The 18,837-nt window shown below is 43.0% G+C and overlaps 2 protein-coding genes and 2 long non-coding RNA genes across 5 annotated transcripts in view; 2 read left to right on the top strand and 2 right to left on the bottom strand.

Annotated features, from left to right (window-relative positions):
- Positions 1-5,246: 5,246 nt before the first annotated feature.
- Positions 5,247-11,102, bottom strand: LOC135396596 (protein dpy-30 homolog). The gene is made up of 4 exons (XM_064627645.1): positions 10,995-11,102; positions 10,740-10,828; positions 10,548-10,690; positions 5,247-5,672 (listed from the first exon to the last, which is right to left on the bottom strand). Exons 1-4 carry the CDS (start codon positions 11,002-11,004, stop codon positions 5,573-5,575), a joined length of 342 nt encoding a protein of 113 aa, XP_064483715.1. The 5' UTR covers positions 11,005-11,102; the 3' UTR covers positions 5,247-5,572.
- A 307-nt stretch (positions 11,103-11,409) lies between these two features.
- LOC135397957 (uncharacterized) lies at positions 11,410-13,245 on the top strand. Its single transcript, XR_010423911.1, has 3 exons — positions 11,410-11,504; positions 12,073-12,133; positions 12,542-13,245. It is a non-coding gene; the product is annotated as an uncharacterized LOC135397957 (long non-coding RNA).
- On the bottom strand, positions 13,237-14,304 carry LOC135397958 (uncharacterized). Its single transcript, XR_010423912.1, has 2 exons — positions 14,239-14,304; positions 13,237-13,575 (listed from the first exon to the last, which is right to left on the bottom strand). It is a non-coding gene; the product is annotated as an uncharacterized LOC135397958 (long non-coding RNA).
- A 1,282-nt stretch (positions 14,305-15,586) lies between these two features.
- LOC135396595 (uncharacterized) overlaps positions 15,587-18,837 on the top strand; it is a 7,274-nt gene continuing 4,023 nt past the window's right edge. The window contains exon 1 of one of the 2 annotated variants that reach the window (XM_064627644.1): positions 15,587-15,721. In XM_064627644.1, the coding sequence (XP_064483714.1) occupies positions 15,683-15,721 (39 nt within the window). In that variant the 5' untranslated portion in view covers positions 15,587-15,682. Of the gene's footprint in view, positions 15,755-18,837 lie in introns of both variants that reach the window. The other variant, XM_064627643.1, reaches the window with a different exon arrangement.

Here is an 18,837-nt window from a genome sequence, read left to right as displayed (position 1 = left end):
TCCCAGCAATACACCCATGTGTGTCAACACTGTCTATGCCTTCGGGGATTACCGCTGGAAGGTCACGATTCCGAAGGAAAAAGAGCGAGAGAGAGATTAGGAAAGGACTTAAAAGACAAGAGGACAAACAAAAACACCCGATAACACCCGAAGGCAATTATCGCCCGATTTCTCCCTGAATTACAGATTTCAAAATAGCGCCCGATTTTTACCCCCTGAATCTGAGAAAGGCATTTAACCCGAAAAAGTCACTCCCTAAGCATATATCATGAGAAGTGGGCCAAAATATTCATAAATCCAAGTTGAGTTTTTCCTTTCAAAGCTGCACATCATATACATGGGCCACCCTGTGGTTCGTGCTAACCTTCCAAATGTGATTTTTATGCCATTGGAAGATGCGACGTTCTACCCTGTACACTTCATGCAAAGTAAGTTTCCCCCTCACCCTCTAATAGGATGCACAAATGACGCGATTTTCACTATGTTTGTAATTTTTTACCACCTTCATTATAGAATTCACCGGTAAAATAAACACGGTCTCATGCTGTATGGCATCTCAGGTGTACACAACAAAAGTTCCCTTTTTTGCTGAGCAGTACCTCCTGCGCTAGCGATACTTGAAAACAATAAAAGTCTTGCAAGTTTGGCAGTTCTTGAACTAGGTTTTCGGTATGTAGCGATCCAGACAAAAATAGCAGCATCATGTGATTCGATTGTAGAATGCTTCCACTACCCGTGTTGGCACGTAAAGAATACCTTAAGTTCACAATCAATGCATGGTATAAAGTACTGAAACGTGCCCTAGGGAAGGACATGGTATGTTGCGTTCATGCAATCAACCTCCAGCGCCTGGCTTTCTCAAATTTTCTTAATTTCCTCGTTTTTCCTTTGTACGGTTTTATTTTGTCAAAGTTCTCTTCACACTGCAAATACTATGTCACTATGTTCATGGCAAGTTTTCGCTTTGTACACAAGAAACAGCAGAACAGACGATCATCAGGGGGAAACCATTGACGAGGCCAGGTAGACTTTAGTAAGGAGCATTTATTCCGGATGACCGCTTGACCGCAAGTCGAAAGAAAGAATCAGCTGGTTGCCGGAAGGAAAGCGCACTGTAATCAAGTCACGGGCCAGGCAACTGACAAGCCCCTCGTCTTCCTCAGCACACTACACCGTCTCACATATTCTTGGATACCCGTTCATCTCGGCGCAACAGTTGTTTCATTAATCTGTTCAAAGTTTTGGACTATCATTGTGCCGGGTACAGCAATAGTGTTAGTGTCCGTCAGCCAAAATCCTCCGTTCACAAGAAACATCCTCCTTCGAAACCCATCAGGCCTCAATATTAAGGCATTCTCTAGCCCACATATAGAGGTCTCTTGGTGTTAGGATTTGACCCTCCACGATTCCTGCAGGCTTGTCTTCGCTGTTAGCTGGTCCCCCTGGCTCCCTCACATGGCCCACGAGATGTTGCATGAAAATTCCTACAAGCGTCAATACCGAAGTCGTCCTTGTGGTGGCACAAATCGCAGCTTTTCTTATTTTTGTACCGGGCAGCACATCCGCCTGTGATGTAATTCACCTTGGAGGAAAACAAAGTTTTCTCGTGCATGTCATGTTTTCTAGTTTCTTAGGAACACATAGTGGAAGCATTCTGCAATCGAATCACACAATGCTGTTATTCTTATCTGGACTGCCACATTCCGCAAATCCTGTTCGAAAATCTGCAAAATCTGCTAAACTTTCCGTTTCAGATGTCGCTAGCGTGCGAGGAACTGCTCGGAGAAAAATGAAACTTTTTTGTGCATACCTGGAACATCATACAGCATGAAACCGTGTTTATCTTACTGGCAAATTCTAGAGTTAAGGCGGTAAATATTACCAACATAGTGAAAATCACATCCTTTGCGCGTCCCATTAGAGTGTGAGGGGGAAACCTATTTGGCATGTGGTGTACAGGGTAGAGCGTTGCATCTTCCAATGACATAAAAATCACATTTGGAAGGCCATAGAATCAAAGTTCGAGGTAATTCATTATAAGTAACTCGTTACTGTAACTAAGTTCCTTTTTTGGTAACCTATAACTTAACTTGGTACTTGTGTGCCGTGGTAACTTTCAGAGGAACTCGTTTCTTTTTCAGGTAACTTTGTCGAAGTAACTTGAGCGAAGTTACAAGCTACTTACTTTTAATTACTTCGCTTTTCACGCACGTCCACTTGTTGTCTTGCTTTCTCTTGGGTTCTTTCATGGCATTTTATGCCATAAAACGATGGTGCATGAGCAATAGCCACGATTCACTGGCTTGCCCTGTCAATTTTAGCAACATTTTAGCAATCTAATTTTCCGGTGGTGGCAGCGTTGATTCGCTTGCCTTAGTCGGCCGCGCACATTGATTTTCCTGGCAGTCGCTAGCGGGCAGCGGCTTCCGTCACGGCGAGTTTACTCTTAAAGAGTGGTTGGTTTGTCCCTTTCGATGACGCACCCTTGGAAGTCACTGGGGAGGTGTGTTAGCTTGTTAGCTTAGCTCAATTGGTAGAGCCCTGGACCGGTAATCCAGAATATGTGAGTTTGAGTCCTACAGCTGGCTAACCTTTTCAGTGACTTCCTTCTTTTATCATTAATTTCTTAGGCACTTGAGGCTTTGTATGTATTTGTCCTTTCTATGCGTTCCAGCCTCAGAACATCAATTCCCATCATGATCTAAGTGTGTTGCACTCCTCCAAAAGAAACTAAAGGTCAATTCAATGGTTCACACGAGCTGCACCTGTGTACTGCTATTCTGTATCCAAAGTAACTCGTTCTTTTTTCCAGTAACTCCGTAACTGCGAGTTACATTTCAGACTGAAGAACTTCATTATTAACTTAGTTACATTTTTCACAGGGTAACTTAACTCGCAACGAGTTCTTTTTGACGCGTAACTTCTCGATCTATGCATAGAATTAAGCACAAACCCATTAATCACAAAAATGTAACGTACACTTTTCTCACTCGGCGAAAACTTTTGAGTACTTTTGATATTGAAGAAAATATTTTTTGAAAAGAGACCTTCGAAACTACTTTTCCCTCGAATATCAGTGATGGTCCAGTGGGATGTTTGAATCATTCAGCTTGGAATGGCCCTGTACCTGGCACAATGAAGTTCCACAACTTCAAAATGATTTCTGAAACAACAGTTGTGGTAAATGAACTTAGTTTTCTATTGGAAAGAAAATTTCTCAGATATCCAAGAATATATGAGATGGTTTCCCCATGACGCTCGTCTGTTCTGCAGTTTCCTATGTACAAAGGGAAAACTTGCCATGAGCTATTCGCATATTTGCAGTATGAAAGAACTTTGACAAACTAAAACCGTACAAAAAAGCGATGAGGAAGTTTTAAAAAAATTGAGAAAGCCCAGCGCTGCAGGTTGATTGCATGAATGTGACATGCTGTGTCCTTTGTGGCAGAGTAGCGCCGGGGGGCAACATGCCCAACATCTCACCTTGCAGTGTCTTTTCCTGGGGCACGTTTCAGTACTTTATACCACGCATTTACGTGCAAACACGGGTCTAAAAAAAATATTTTCTTGCGCAAGTCAAAAAGTACTGTTCTAGTTTCTTAGGAGCACATAATTGAGGCATTCTACAATTGAACCACACAATGCTGTTATTTTTATCTGGACCACCACATCCCGAAAACCCAGTTCGAAAACCCCCAAATTTGTGAAACTTTCGTTTTCAAGTGTCGCTAGTATGGGTGGAAATTTTGTTTGTGTACACCTGGAACACCATACAGCATGAAACAGTGTTTATTTTACCAGTGAATTCTAAAATGGAGGCAGTAAAAAATGACAAATATATAAAGAAAATAGCATCCTATTAGAGGGGTAAACCTATTTTGCATGTGTTGTACAGGGTAGTGTGTTGCATCACCCAATGACATAAAAATCACATTTGGAAAGTTATAGAATTAAGCATGAACCAATTACTTGCGAAAATGTAAGGTACACTTTTCCCACTCGGCGGAAACATATTGAAGAAAATATATTTTGAGCAGAGACCTTCGAAACTACTCTTCACTTGAAGCCCTCTGCCTGCACAATAAAAAAAAAAAAAAAGAAACGTATCAGTGATGCTCACGCGGCATGTTTGGATCATTTGGCATGGAATGGCCCTCCTATTTCCGATATGGTGGTGTCGAAATGTGTTGGTGGTGTAAATTAGAAAGTATCAGACCAAAGCCCAGAGATCTCCGATCCACAGAAATAGAAACCACAGCGAGCTTGCACGGCACACCATGAGATATGGATAAAGGTGAAATCTCTGCGTGTCTTGCAGAGCTTCATTTTAGATCTGGCTTCTTTTTGTAAAATAAGGGCGAGCAGGCAAGTGAGCTGGTGAAGGTTTGATGACGGTAGCATACCTTGAGCTTGAGGGAACAAGAGGACGCTCTGTCCTGTCTATTTTTTTGTGCGTCCTCTCGTTCCCTCATGCTCAAGGTATGTTACTGTCGTCTTTTTGTATCCATCTCTGCTGTGTTCCCTCCCTCTCCAATGGCTAGCTGTTCCCCAATACATGGCACACCCCTGCTTTATTTATACTGAAGAGATAAGCGTGGCTAGTATACTCATTTTTATTTCTTCTTCGGTCTGCCTACTTTGCGTATAGGAGTTTTGGAAACAGCAAAGACAAGGTTTACCTTTGATTTTATTGCATAACAAAGCGGGGGTACATTACGCTTTGCTGAACGACAACCAGTGTGTTGAGAGGGATTGAATGCAGCAGAGGAGGCGAAAAAAGTGGTTGTGTCTAAAATAAAAATCTGCAAGATGCACAGAGATTTTGATTTTTTTTTAATTCTGCAATAGCGCCGTGAAGCAACTTTGGATATAAGCAGCATGCAGACATGGACACATGGTGAGAGGACAGGGAGGGGTAGTGTACATCCTGCAGGGGAACTGTGCGGACATTCATCTGGAAAGTCTGCCGCAAAACCCAGGGAAAACCTCAGGCAGCAAAGCCCGTGGTAGGTTTCCAACCCACAACCTCCCAGTCTGCAGTACGACCATGGCTACCACCAGCAGAGGTTTTGAGTTTTTCCATCTCTCATAGTGTGCCGTGCGAGCTCGCTCTGGTTTCTACTTCTGCGGACTGGAGATCTCAGTCAAAGATCAGAGATGTTGACACAGTGTTATGCTGTTTTCATGTTGTCACGCACATAATACTCTACTACTGACCGCAATGTAATGACATGACAAGAGGCAAATGTTGTGCCGATTAAATTTATTACTATCTGTGAACAATACCCACTGCTGCATGGAGAACAAAATGGTGCACAGTATAGGCTTTGTGCAGTGAACAAAAATTTACAACATGATTGACTTCAATTTTCCCTGTCGCAACCTGAAAACATTGTTTTGCTGCTGGCACCTCACTAGGTGCATTTCCCATAATATATTACATATATAAAAAATGGTGTGGGCATCTGCAACATTGCAGTTGCCAACTTTGGTGCTACTGGTGTTATAGACTGGTAAATAAATTCTAACAAAAATGTTGGTGATAGTATGCACCACACTTTGCAGATGACAACTATGCTGAGTTTTGCCCATTTACCGAAGAGCTCCCATGTTCAAATTGCGACTTGTTACGCAGTAGGTAGTTTGCCAGGTACTCAATGGGGTTGGATGGCCTGCAAGAAAGAAAATTTTTTGAAAAGTGAGGCACAGCACAAATCATGTCTGGCTTCAACATGTGAGCTATGGCAACTGACATGACTTGACCACTTGGTGAAAACCAGAGGTCGGCACTTGTGACCCCCCACTTCAGCTCTTTCACCACACTGGGCATGAGTGAGCATGCTCATTGAGAATGCAAAGTTCCTCCATGTAGCAGCTGTAGGCGCTATGACCATGAGACATCCCTCCTTCTGTTCCATTTATTTCACTTGGTTTGGCTAAGTGAGGATATAGAAAGCAACATTTCCTTGAGCTTGAGGAAGTGCGAGGACGGAACAGCAACAAGACAGGACGAGGCTCAGACCAGCAATAACATTGTTATTGCTGGTCTGAGCCTCGTCCTGTCTTGTTGCTGTTCCGTCCTGGTCCTTCCTTAAGCTCAAGGACATGTTGCCCTCTACATCTGCACACCAGCTCGCTTGCCTCCTTGTGTTATGTTCAACATAAGTGAGGATGTTAGCAGAAGCACTGCTCACTCATTCGAGCTTTCCGTGACCTGAGGTGAAATTTGAGCCGAACGGAAAAATTCATGTGGGTCAGGACCCTAATCTTGAACTCTCACATAGCAAGCACTACCATTATATTTGAAGTTGGCACGCACCTAACGTCACACGACGGCACGTGAAAAGCATTTGGGTAGGCTGGGATTTTAAACCATCGTCTCAATTGGCTTTCACACTGGAGCTTGTGGTGAATCATGGGCAAAGTGATGCATTTAATGCACGTTACAAAACCTTGATAAGTTCAAGATCTGAACCCAGAAAGGGAAGGTCATGAGATTTCCCAAAACTGGACCAAAGGTCATATAAGCTTGCTGACGTAGTTTGCACAGCAGGAGATAGAATATCTATCAAAAGTCTTGTATTCTGGTCAGCCTCTCTGACATTCACAATAGTCTCCCGATATAATAGACTGCAACCCTTGTATTCATCCAAATGTTTACCATTTCAGTGGTGCAATCCTTATTTTTTACTTTTAAAGCATGCTCTTGTATATGGTCATTTAAATATCTCTTGCGTTGGTCAATGTAAGAACCTGCAGGCCACTAGTACAATAGTGCTTAATTAGAGTGCCACTCAGGTCTCGGGAAACGACGTTTATTTTATTTAGTCCATGAAAAGAAGGTGCCTCAAGGATTCTATATGCGAAATTTCAATCCTGTTTACGAACGCTGTGCATTTCTGTCAATTTCTGAAGATCTGCTGAGCCTCCACAAGTTTCTGTGACGTGAGGAGCGGGTGATGTAATCATAACTCCACAAATTACAATGATGTCATGTTCTGGAGAGGGCATTCGTCTCCTAGCAACGACGCCAGCGTCTGGGGAGGGTCATGTGAGGCTGATCGAAAGAGGAGAAAATGGGAGAGATATCTTCTTCCTCTTTGTGTTTTCTCGAAGGTCGGAGCAGTCGGAGGACATGTCACTAGGGGGCTCCACTAACGGAGTGCAAGTAGTGAGCCCCCAGAAGACGTGAAGGGCGACAACATTGCCACATGAGAACCGGGCGCTCCGTCGGAGCCTAATATGACGTCACAGTTCTCAAAAATAAAAATAAATTTGCTCTAGCTTTTGCATCACGTAGAGTCAAAATATTTTGCAGGAATGTAAAGTGAGACAAAAAGATTTCAGTAACATAACTTTGGTAGGATTCTGAAGACACGAGATTTAGTCCGTAGTGGCACTTTAAATCAGCGTTTCCCAAACTTTTGGCGGTGACGGACCCCCGGAAGCGATGAGAACCAATTCACAGACCACAAACTTCAAGTATTCTGGCAAGTACGTGCGAGTTTTCCGCTTACATTCTTTTGCGCTCCGGCTGCACGAGGCACCCTCGTCATCACCGTTTGCGGCAGCGTGTGCTCCCTTCGCTGTCTCCAGCCAACGTTTCATTAGGCTGACGGTCAACGTGTCCGTCTTTATATTTATGAAGACAAAGGCCACACACTTCTTGTTTGTATCTGTATGACGCGGGCAAACATGCATTGCAGGACTTTTCTATCAGAAATTAGAAGCTAGCCGTTGAAGCATGCTTGTACCAATTTTGGAAGTCCTGGGTGTTCGGAAATCGGGCAGCATGTACGAGCACGTGTTTGTGGGAATATTGTGGTATTGTGGGAAATATTGTCCGGAATATCAACAAGTTTTTTGTTCAAGAGTACTGAGGTACTTGTCAAGTAAGCTTGCATCGAAAGCTGGTGGGAAGTAGTGATTTCCAATTAGTAATTTGACGTTACACTTGAGCTTGAGTTTAATTCAAACACATTCATCAGTTTGTTCAAGGTGAGTGACCCGGAAACATGGGAGGTGGGTATTGACGGCAATTAGAGATCCAGCTCCACGTTGTGCTTGTGAAGTACAGCATCATTGCAGAATGACTATGCATAACTAAGGCCAATAATGATTTCGTAGTATTTGTAGCCCGACATATCATATTCTTACTGCCCATGTTAAATTGAAACTTTCAACAACATTTCAGAACTCTTGTTACATGTGTCATTGAGCCTGTTTCATATCTGGCAAATTGAAATCTCCGGACCTGTGGTTTTTTTATTTAAAGAATACAGTCAGACGTTCTACAGGGTGTTTATTTTTATCCATCAGGCAGACATCCTGCTGAAGAGAGTCTGTAGCTACTAGATCACTCATTACCAAAAATTCATTAATTAACCCATTAGTCAGAGGTTTTTGAGGAAAATGTAAGATAGCAGAATTACAGCCAGTTATTAATTATTTACAGTCACCCTATTTTTTACAAGTCCTGAAATGCACGGCTACGTTAAAATATTTATCGCCAATTTTGTTATGCATACGAGCCGCACCCAAAACCATGCGCATCAGGAACGCGGGAAAGACATGATGTTTGTACGACTGTCGTTGCCCCCCACATTGTGTTGGAGTTATGGTAAACTAAACCTGAAGCCCATTTTTTCACCTATTGGTTGCCATTAATGAACTGTTAAATTGGGAGAAATCATTGGCCAACCTTCTAACACCCTTATAAGTCAATGAAAAAATGGAATGAAAAAATTATGCACCCTTATAAGTGTCATGTTTGCACCACCTTTATGGTTCTATAAGCTGGCAGCGTGTTCATCTCTGTGATGCTGGTTACCCAGATCTGTTATCTCATGGGATTTTGGGAGGCAAGGTAGTTAGGGATTTGATACTGGAAAAAAAGATATTGGCAGGCAAAATGGTTCTAAGAGATAAGGCAATTATTGGTACTTGTGTTTTAACTAAATATATTTCTAAAATATACCACTTTACCCGATGGCAGTGACTAGAAAGTTTGACAATAATCTTGTCGATGAAAGATGAGGCTTTGAGGCTTTGTATGTGTTTGTCCCTTCTATGTTGTTCCAGCCTCAGAACATCAGTTCTTTCATGTTCTTTCATGCATAATAATCTTGTGTTCAAAAATGACTTTCGGCTTGATGTGTTTACGCCACATGGAAAAAGTTAGTGTGTAAAAATCACAAAAACAAATTCATTAATTGTTTGTCAATATGTTCTGTATCAGATACCATTTGCCTGTGGGCACAGTTACACCATACATGGGCCAAAGTAAGAGATGAGTACGAGAGCACCCTTTAAAAGTAAAAAGTAGAGATGACACCTCTGCAAAACATCTGTATGATTGTTGGAGTTGCTTCCGTTGTAGCACGAAACAAGGGATCATTTCCAATTTGAGTAACCCCTAGCACAAGAGCGGTGAATGCCATGTTTCCCCTCAGTAGTCGTAGCAATAGTCGTACGGACAGGCACATCGTGTGGCAAGTAGCAAGAGAAGACATGCAGAAAGAGCGATATCGCCTCACAAGCATTACGAGTACAAATCATCGTCAAGTCTCAGCCAAAAAAATTCTGCTATCCACAAAGCCTAAAAAAGTAGATATTTTCCCCATACTTAAGATGGCGGCTGCCAGCAGGTGGCTGCACATGCGCACACGCATACGGGGCCATACTGTACGAGTACTGGGAATGTGAAAGCCAGAGAATCTGGTCAGAATAGAAGGCTTTTGAGGGAGGCTCTCTATCACCTCCTGTGCGAACTGTGTCAGCAAGCGTTCTATGACATTCGGTTTAGCCTTGGGGAAGCTGCCGGCATTCTCTTTTTGGCCCACTTGAATTTTTCTCGTCTGGTTAAATTTCTGATCTGTAAAACACTCAGCTGCTGGAAACTAACTATTCCGAGGCTGGAACGCAAACAGACAAACACACAACAAGCCTCAAGGTGCCTAAGAATATGAAAGAACTGCCATATTTCAATCAATTCTTAACTGCGTTTGAAGAAAGAGAACACAGATGAACATGCGTAACTACGTAAAATAGCGTAAACGGAGGCCAGCTGGTGTGGACGAAATCTACGATGAAACAAGCGCGAGCAATGGGCAGCACAAAATAGACGAAACTACACAACGAAGCTAAAAAACATGCATGTTCTTTTTGTCGTCCCTAGTCTAGTTTTTTTTTTTGTTGTTGTGAGATGCTACAGCTCATTGGCTTTTTAATCTCGTTCGAGACAGTTTTGCTTGTTTGCAGACAGTAAAGACCCTTTTGAGCGAGTGGAAACACTAAGATTTATGTGTGTACTCTAGAGGGTGTTGGACCAAAGTGTCTCCATCAAGAAATGAAAGATCCCTCCTCCCCCAATGAACAGAACGTTAATAACTGGTAACTCACACAATTACAAATAACGATGTGCTACGCGCGTTCCCCGCGCAATATTTCACTAATTTCTGTGTATTTTCCTATTCACCTGCACTTTAGGGTGCAGCGCAGTGAAAGGGGGTCTCCCTCAAAATGCTGTGTATCTTGTTGGACGTTACCTTTCTTTGGCAAGAGTGGAAAGTGCTTGAAGTAAGATTGGGACAACAGTTTGGTCGAGGTACTGCCGCGTTGATAGCGCCTGGAAGTCTGCTTCCAACTTGGGTTTCTTTGGTACGCTCACGCCGATGTTTTCCTTGTCCGCCTTCAAAACACCAAATTGATCATTTGTTCGAGATAACCGTGCACTATACCTGGGAATTCTCGGATACTACTGCCGCGACGTTTTCTGCTGCTACTTGTGCGTCCTCGACGACTTGGCTTTTCGCCGCGTTGTTATGATCTGCACCAGGAAATGCCCATTAATACAACACAACGCTGGTACACTCCTACCATATTGAGCTGAACAGCTTTACAGAATGTACTGTACCCGGGTATATCTAACCGACAACACATCGCATGCCTTATCGATAGAAACCTACCCTAATACCTCCAGTCCACAAACTCACCCTCTGCCATGTTTCCAGAAACGCGAACAGGGGATGGGGGAGACAGGGGAGACACACTTCGTCCCTCTCACGCGTCCCCCTTGCCCCCCTTTGTCAGTGTACGTAGACTGCAAAACATGAAATTCTCCGCAGGAGCCAAAATTTAAATATTCCTATTTCGTTGCTATTCTTGCCCTTCTTGCAATGAAACTCCAAATTGGAGATTTTGTGGTTCAGTGACGAGTAAAAACTGGACGGCGTATTTTTCTTAGAAATAAATAAACACGAAAAAACGACGTTTATGTACAGGGTGTGTGCAGAAAAACATGACCCGCATTTTTACATGTAACTCGTTGTCTACCACTGATCTCGATTGTAAAAGGCTGGATCGCGGATAGGGAGCGCGAGCGTGAAGAAACCGGCCGCCATCTTACGGTGCCCACAACAGCCGCCGCAGCGATCATGGCAACTTCTTGCAATTACGGTCGTACCAACCGTACTGGCAAGGTTACGGGGCCTAAACATATACAGGTGAGTCACTCTTCATCAAGGAATAAATAGGCGTCCATTCTGGACATTTATTTGACCATTATGAGGTGTTTTTTTGCCCAAAACGAGCACTGGATGCAGGTTGCTTGATCGCTCTTCCGACGTTCAATCGAGCACACTTGCATTTTACCCGGCGGCAAATACAGTTTGAGTGCATAATATGCTTGAAAGAACATGTTACACTACACAGGTAGTGTTGTCATCAATATATGTGCGAACACTCGAGTGCTTTTTTGCATGCATTGCTAGCATGGTACACGGTGTTCTCTGCTGAAGCAAGTGCCACATTCATTTCTTTGAATTACCTTCGCGCACAAGTTCGGTATTACGTCATAATAAGACCACGATTGTCACATTTTTTCATGTATTGGTATTGTTTTGTGCCTTGGTTTGATTTGTGACAAAGAATCCTACGTAACGGTGGTGTGGCGCGACTTGAATAACGCCTTTGTGTCTGAGCTGTATCGTCAGCTTGTTACGATAGTAATAATTTGTTGCGTGTCGTGCTATTTGAAGCAGTTTCTAAGGCAAAAGTGGTCTCTCAATACAGGTTTCGTCATGAGGGCTACCCAGTGAATAATCTGTGCAGTGTGATACGGCTGGGTGTACAGGTAAGTATCACGTTCCTCATCCACTGGTTTCTACTTTACAGGAAGGAACAACCTCAGTGCACGCACTGTGGTTAGCCTCTCTCAGTTTTGCATATTTTCTTACATGTTCACATCAGAAACACACCTTACACTTTAGGCTCCTTAACCCAGCAATATAATAATTAGAGATTATAATTCTTTTTAGAAGAGTTCCCCATATTCTCTTTAGAATAGTTTTTAATCTTTTTAATTATTAGAAGATGCAGGGATTGTAAACCATGTTTTAAACTGATGTTTTAACATTTGTCCAATGCATTTATTAAACAACATATTCATTTTTAACTGGTTGCACCCAAACCAATGTTCTGATGTATTATTTCCTTTGTTGTCGATGCACCATAAAAATTGGAATAAATATCATCAATGCAGGTTACTTCACAGCTGCCTCGACGTACTCAAGAAATGGGTGCAGAACCAGCGTAATGCCCACAAACTTTGACTACCACAGCAGCTCCAGAAAGTAAAGGCATTTGTGTCACATGGGATTTTTAAAGGCATTCACAGTATATAATACCTTGTATGAACTGTTGTAGATCTAAGCAGCCTCTACAGTACACTCTCAGAAATTAAAACTTGTCAGGGAACTGTGATAATTGTTTCAGTTAATAGGCATGCACATATACGCTATAAGAAGACAATTATTTATTGAGAATGCACTTCTCTGGCTACTCATGTTGTTTACATCTACTGTTGATCACATTCATTTATCACATATTATATTCTTATATATTATTATTGTGTTATCACATATTTGATCACATTAAATTTAAAATTTAGCATATATGAGAAAATATCAGTGGGGAAGTTGCTATTCATTGCTCATTCCAACCTAAAATTGAGTGCTACAAATTTAGAGAGCGTACCTGACCATTGTCATTCCTAAAATATATATTGCCATTGTAGCAAGGTCACTAAACAATAAATGTAGCCTTTTGCGACCTCCCTGCACGTTCATTGTATCCTGAAACGCATAAGTGCAAGAAATAAATCTTGAACTTGAATACACTTGATGTTGTATAAACTTGACATAAAATGTTGAATAATATAATGAAAGATATAAAATATTGAATAAGCTTGAACTCGTATATTCTCTTTACTCATCATCAGTGATCTTCATTACAAAAGCATATCGTGTTAGACTTTTTTGTTTGCGTTTCACAGACTGGGTACACGAGGGCCAAAATGACAAAATCACAACTGTTTCAAGCTCCAAATAGTCCTGTTGCAACTTGAAGACCATATGCGGAGCTGCATTTTTTGGAACATGCTCCACATAACAAGCATGACAAAGTCAGCACTGGATAGCAGGACCCCGTCCCCAAGCAGCTTTTCTCACGCTGCAATTGTATTCAACAAAAGCATGTGAGTGCTGGAGAAGGACATTCAGTTTGGCACAACCGCGCCTGCAAATAATCAGAACAAATAAAGGAAGAAGCAAACAAACATAGAAGGGCTGTACTTCAAAAAGAGATAAGTCCTGTGTCTCAAGGAGGTGTTACCACTTTCTAAGTAACTTAATTGATTAAGCTTACATCACTACCTGTTTAACTGTCCTAACGAGCGTGATCTAATTGCGTGAAGTATTTAGGGCTGCTTCGGTGTGTCCATATTTGCGAGGCAAAGCACCGCTGTCGTTCACTAAAAGACTGTTTCTGCGGCGATGCTTGATATAAATCATACTAAACCCATACACGACTAAGACAACGGCTGTGATTCTAGTACGATCTCTTTCTGCCATGCGAGTATATATCATCCCGGACCGTTCTTTATGGAACAATTTTTGTCCAGAACGCAGCACGGGATATTACATACATGGTTGTTGCTAACCTCACATCGTTTCTTATTGAAATATTGGCTGGGAAACGTACTGTAGTACAATCCCCAGCGCTGCACTGCCGTGACGGTCTAGTTTCGGAATGCAAAACATAACGTAATTAAGAATCGAATGACAGGACACCAGTGAAATACTGTTAGGATACATCAGTATACTGGCACCTTACAAAATTGAGTGATGACAAACAACGATCAACGCCTGCAGCGAAATAAATACTCACAATCTCCCTTACCTCCCATTGTTTTCTATGGGCACACACTGCGTTTTAGGGCCTCCCAACATGGCGGCCCGAATGCACGCCTCTCCCCCACGAGCCCCTCTCCCGTGCGCGATCCAGCCTTTATACATAGAGATCAGTGTTGTCTACTTAGCCGAGGAACTTCCGGTGGCGCACGACGGCGTATTTATGCGTGCGAAAGCTACAAAAAAATCCTGGAAGCCATACTCAGTGTAAAAAAATTAACTGAGCGCGAAAACATGGGCTTCCATGCATTAGAATAGGGCGGTCATGACAGTGCACGGTAGTGCATTTCGGTCTCATGAGAGTTATTTGCAGGCACCGCTAGGGGTACTGCCGATGAGCATCCATGTGGGACATCGTTTCGATTTATGCACTGATAGCTCCCCTAGCGGTACTTGAACACAACTCTCCTACGTGCACCACGTTGCCCTTTCACATACACCCTATTGTCCACCATGTTGCCCTATTCTGATGCACGGAAGCCGACGTTTTCGTTGTTCCGTTTATTTTTTAAGCTGGGTGTAGCTTCCACAATTTTTCTACAGATTTCGCACGCATAAATGCGCCGTCATGCGCCACCGGAAGTTCCTCGGCTAAGTAGACAACGAGTTACATGTAAAAATGCGGGTCATGTTTTTCTGCACACACCCTGTACATAACTTCGGGTGTAACCTATTTGAAACCGTTAAAAATAAACGCTCAAGAATAATCGCGTAGGTATCCACCGTTAAAAATAAAACGCCCAGAATATACGCTTAAGAATCCACCATTAAAAATAAACCGCGTAACTATCCACTTTTAACAATAAATTCTAAAAAATCTACGGTTAACAATATATCGTTAAAAATGAACTGATAACGTCAGACGAATTAACGATGAAAGTCACTGAAAAGGTTAACTTGAGGCCTTGTATGTGATTGTCCCTTCTATGTTGTTCCAGCCTCAGAACATCAGTTCTCTCATGTTCAGACGAATGTCGGCACAGTTCCCCTTGAAGTCGGTCCAGGATGGAAACTGACAATCCCTGTCTCCAACTCCTGTCTGCTGTCCTCTCTCTATCCATCCACGTCTGTATGCCGCTCATATAGCCACAGTTGCTTCGCAGAGCTAGCACGAAATAAAAAGTAGCAAGTATCGAAAGGGGAGGGAAGAACATGAACTCGTTGTCACAGGACACATATCAGTTATTGTTATTAGAATACTATCGTATCAGAAGTTTTCATTTATCATTAGCGGTGCGGGTTGATGTTAGTAAACGTATGGCCGCCATAGTAAATGGTAAACGTAAACCAAAAGCAGAACTCTGACCAACATTGGTACTCCTCTAAAAGGTGGCGCAGCGGGCACTGGCCTGGCCCGGGAATCAGATTCGCTCGCTGCGTTTGTCTTCTTTGTCGCCGTGTTGACGGAACCGAGAAAATCACGTATCGCGGAGATGGCGTTTTTAATGAACTGTGACGATTTGTTGCAGCAAGTAAGCTCAGACAATCTTGAATTACTGGAGCAGGTCAGAAATGAAAGTACCTTTGCCCTCTGCACGATGTCTTGTGTGTCGAGCAACAGCAGCATGCTTCTCGCACTGCTTGTTCGGACGGACCCTGTCTGTTTGTTGTCGTATCTTCTCGTCATGAAGATTTTAGGCATTAGCGCGTAGTGTTGTGCATGAGCAGAGCACAGCATGAGGGCATGGGTGTCTGTTGTGGTTGTTCACTGCACCCTATCAGTTGCGTTTGTTTCTTTGCAGGCCTCGAGTGTTTTCGTGGCAGTCATCGATAGCTGTAAACTCCGGCTTGAGCCGCTTTATTCTGTAAAAACATTTTTTCTGTCGCGCCTTTCCTTTCTTACACGCACATAGACAACGTGGGGGTGGGGATACAAAGGCTGGTATACAACAGAACCATCATCAAAGGAGGAAAAAAAAAGGGGAGGTACGTAATCCCATGCAACTTTCTGTGCCACTGTTGTGGTCAGAACTCCACCCACCCCGTCCGATCGACGATGTCATTCTGTGTTACTCATGCTAGCGCGAACACAAGAAAAATGGATTATAGGCCTGTTGCGCTGGAGTTTTTCGAAGAGCCAGCTGACAACTAGTCCCTAGCTCAGCGGCCTCCCGTGTCTATATTTTCCCGCGAATGGGTGACGTTGAGGAGCGCTCCAGAGTGAAAACATCGCCACATTAAAACTTAGTTGTTATTCTTCTTTGGCCGTAACCACAGCTACAGAAATTCAGAAGGTAAACATGTCTCTACAGCTTTACAAACACACCTTTCGAAAGGTATCGCAGCCACCGTTGGATTAGTGCTGTTCGTTGTGCGATGTAAACGTTAACAAGATTCTCAATGGAATGACTCCAGTTACCTTTATCTAGGACAGAGACAAGACGTTTCACATGTCATTTGGTAGACAGCAGGTGTAATTAAGTTGGGCAACAAATATGTGAAACAACGTGATTCTAGGTTTGGAATAACAGACGACGGAAATGAGTTTTCGTGTGTAACTGTGACACATATGTTGTGAATCTTTGAATAGACAAAAGGAACAGAAGCTTATTAGATGATTTCACCAAAGTACCTCGTGCTGATTAGGCTTACTGGAATTTAAGGCCATACTGAGAACAAAGATCCAATTCTAGTGGCGCCTCCATCTTCATGTGTAGTGTGCAGTTTTGAGAGCAGTAGATGCAAGATAATGACTACATTGCTCAAGTTCGCACCCATGTTGAACGTGCCGTTCAGTGTGTAAAAGTTCACAATCTCCTAAACGGAAAAATACCTGTAACTTTAGTCGCACATGTGAGTAGGACACCTCATGTCTGTCGTGTTCTAGCTAACTTACACTTCACAGCATCAAATGAATGTCTGTTGACTAATATATGATTTATTTTGCACAATATTGCACATCAGTAAAAACGGCAGAAAGGTTCTACGCTGAAATCGCAGCAGGCCCAGAATGACCGACTGCCGGAGAACTAGGGAGTAGATCGTGTTTCGGGCGCATGTGTCGTAAAATCGCAGCTCTGCCTGGTTAGTGTAACAGGCCTATACAGAGGAATGATAAATTTGCAGTGTTTTCATTGCTTGTCTCTCTGATGCAACATTCTCTTTTCAATAATTCTCTGCACCTGCAAAAACAAACGCAACGCAAACCAAGTGCACCTTTTGTAGATTTGTGAAGGGTCTCTGTGTCCCTCGGCAATTTGATACCATGGTATAAAAATGATGAGAAAAGATTAGCCTTCTTACGTGGGAACACTTTTAGACAACCCATGTGTTACTCTTACTGCTTAGTTGTATCATTTCAGGTTGAGTCACTAGAGGAGATTCCCAAATGAACACACCTAGGGGCTGAACCTTCCATTATCTTCTTTGCAACTGGTCATAAGTTGGCTTTCAATGCAGACATATGCAACAACAGAAGGCAGCTTTATGTTACCCACATTACATCCAGGAATCGGAACCGTTATGTGTTTCGGTTCAGGTTCAGGCATATTGGTTCGGTTCGGTTCGGGTTCAGCTCCGCAGCAGCGCAAAATATATGTTCGAACCGGTTCAGGAAAGTGCGTTTTGAGAATTGCCATGAGTTAAAAGCATTATCCTAGCGGTCTCTTAGAAGGTTGCTTGTAGGACTTTTTGTTTTAGTAATAAACATTGTATGTATTGCAAGCACACGATTCTCAAATAACACAAATTTACTTTTGTTGTTGTTACCAACACAGCACTGGTTCACAGCAACACAGCGTGTTACAGATCTGCATTTCAGGTGCAACGTTAAAGTAGCGTGCTGTACCGTATTTTCACGCGTATTAGCCGCGGCTTATGCGCGAATATTTTTTTTTCGGACACTCTGCGGCTTATCCACGGGTGCGGCTTATCTGATGGCTATTTTTCCCTGGTATTTTCTCCATACCCCGGATTAAACGAAAGGGCCGACAGCGCCTCATGTTTTTTTCGGAACAGGACCGCCCTGCCAGTGCACGAACAATACTGAACAGGGGCAGGTCCACATTCGAGTGGGCTGACCTTCCGAATACATTCCCCCACGCAGCTATAACAAAAGGGGTGACAGTGATTAATGTCTCCTGGAACACCACTAATTCATCAATCCACAAAAAACACGCAACAAGGCCACAATCCGATCTTAGTAGAACACTAGAACTGACCTCCTTTGTTATACATCATGCCGACACTGGAATGTGGACCACAGGGTTTATGGCCTTCCCTACGGTCTCCTTTGTCGGCAGGAAGGGTTCAATACACCTGACATCGGGATAAAACGTGGTCAGCTAGGCGTCAGTTCTCATTTGACCTGAGCAGTGGATTCGTGGACACGGGCACGGCAGTTAGAGGTAAGGCATGGCTCCAACGCTGAGGCACAGCTACGACAGCGGCTTCAAACTAAAAGTCGTCGACGTCGCGGACCAGTACGAGAACAGGGCAGCAGGCAGGGAGTACGCCGTCGACGAGCGTTGAGAGTCTCTATTGATTTTGTTTGTGCATCACTGGTTTAGGGCACAAAGCAGTCACGTCGTATTACCCGCGGCTTATCTGCAAGTGCGGCTTATCTGCAAAAACATTTTCAAAATGTATC

The sequence above is a fragment of the Ornithodoros turicata genome, chromosome 6 (assembly GCF_037126465.1).
Source record: "Ornithodoros turicata isolate Travis chromosome 6, ASM3712646v1, whole genome shotgun sequence".
Classification (NCBI taxonomy): domain Eukaryota; kingdom Metazoa; phylum Arthropoda; class Arachnida; order Ixodida; family Argasidae; genus Ornithodoros; species Ornithodoros turicata.
Note: the sequence above shows the minus strand (reverse complement) of the source record. Positions and strands in the feature narration are given on the sequence as shown.

What these genes read in the sequence shown, in the direction of transcription:
- LOC135396596 (XM_064627645.1), bottom strand. An exon ending in TAGTATCCGAGAATTCCCAG is followed by an intron (nt 10,691 to 10,739) that starts GTATAGTGCACG and finishes GGTGTTTTGAAG; the next exon opens with GCGGACAAGGAAAACATCGG. An exon ending in TCCACTCTTGCCAAAGAAAG is followed by an intron (nt 5,673 to 10,547) that starts GTAACGTCCAAC and finishes TCTTTCTTGCAG; the next exon opens with GCCATCCAACCCCATTGAGT.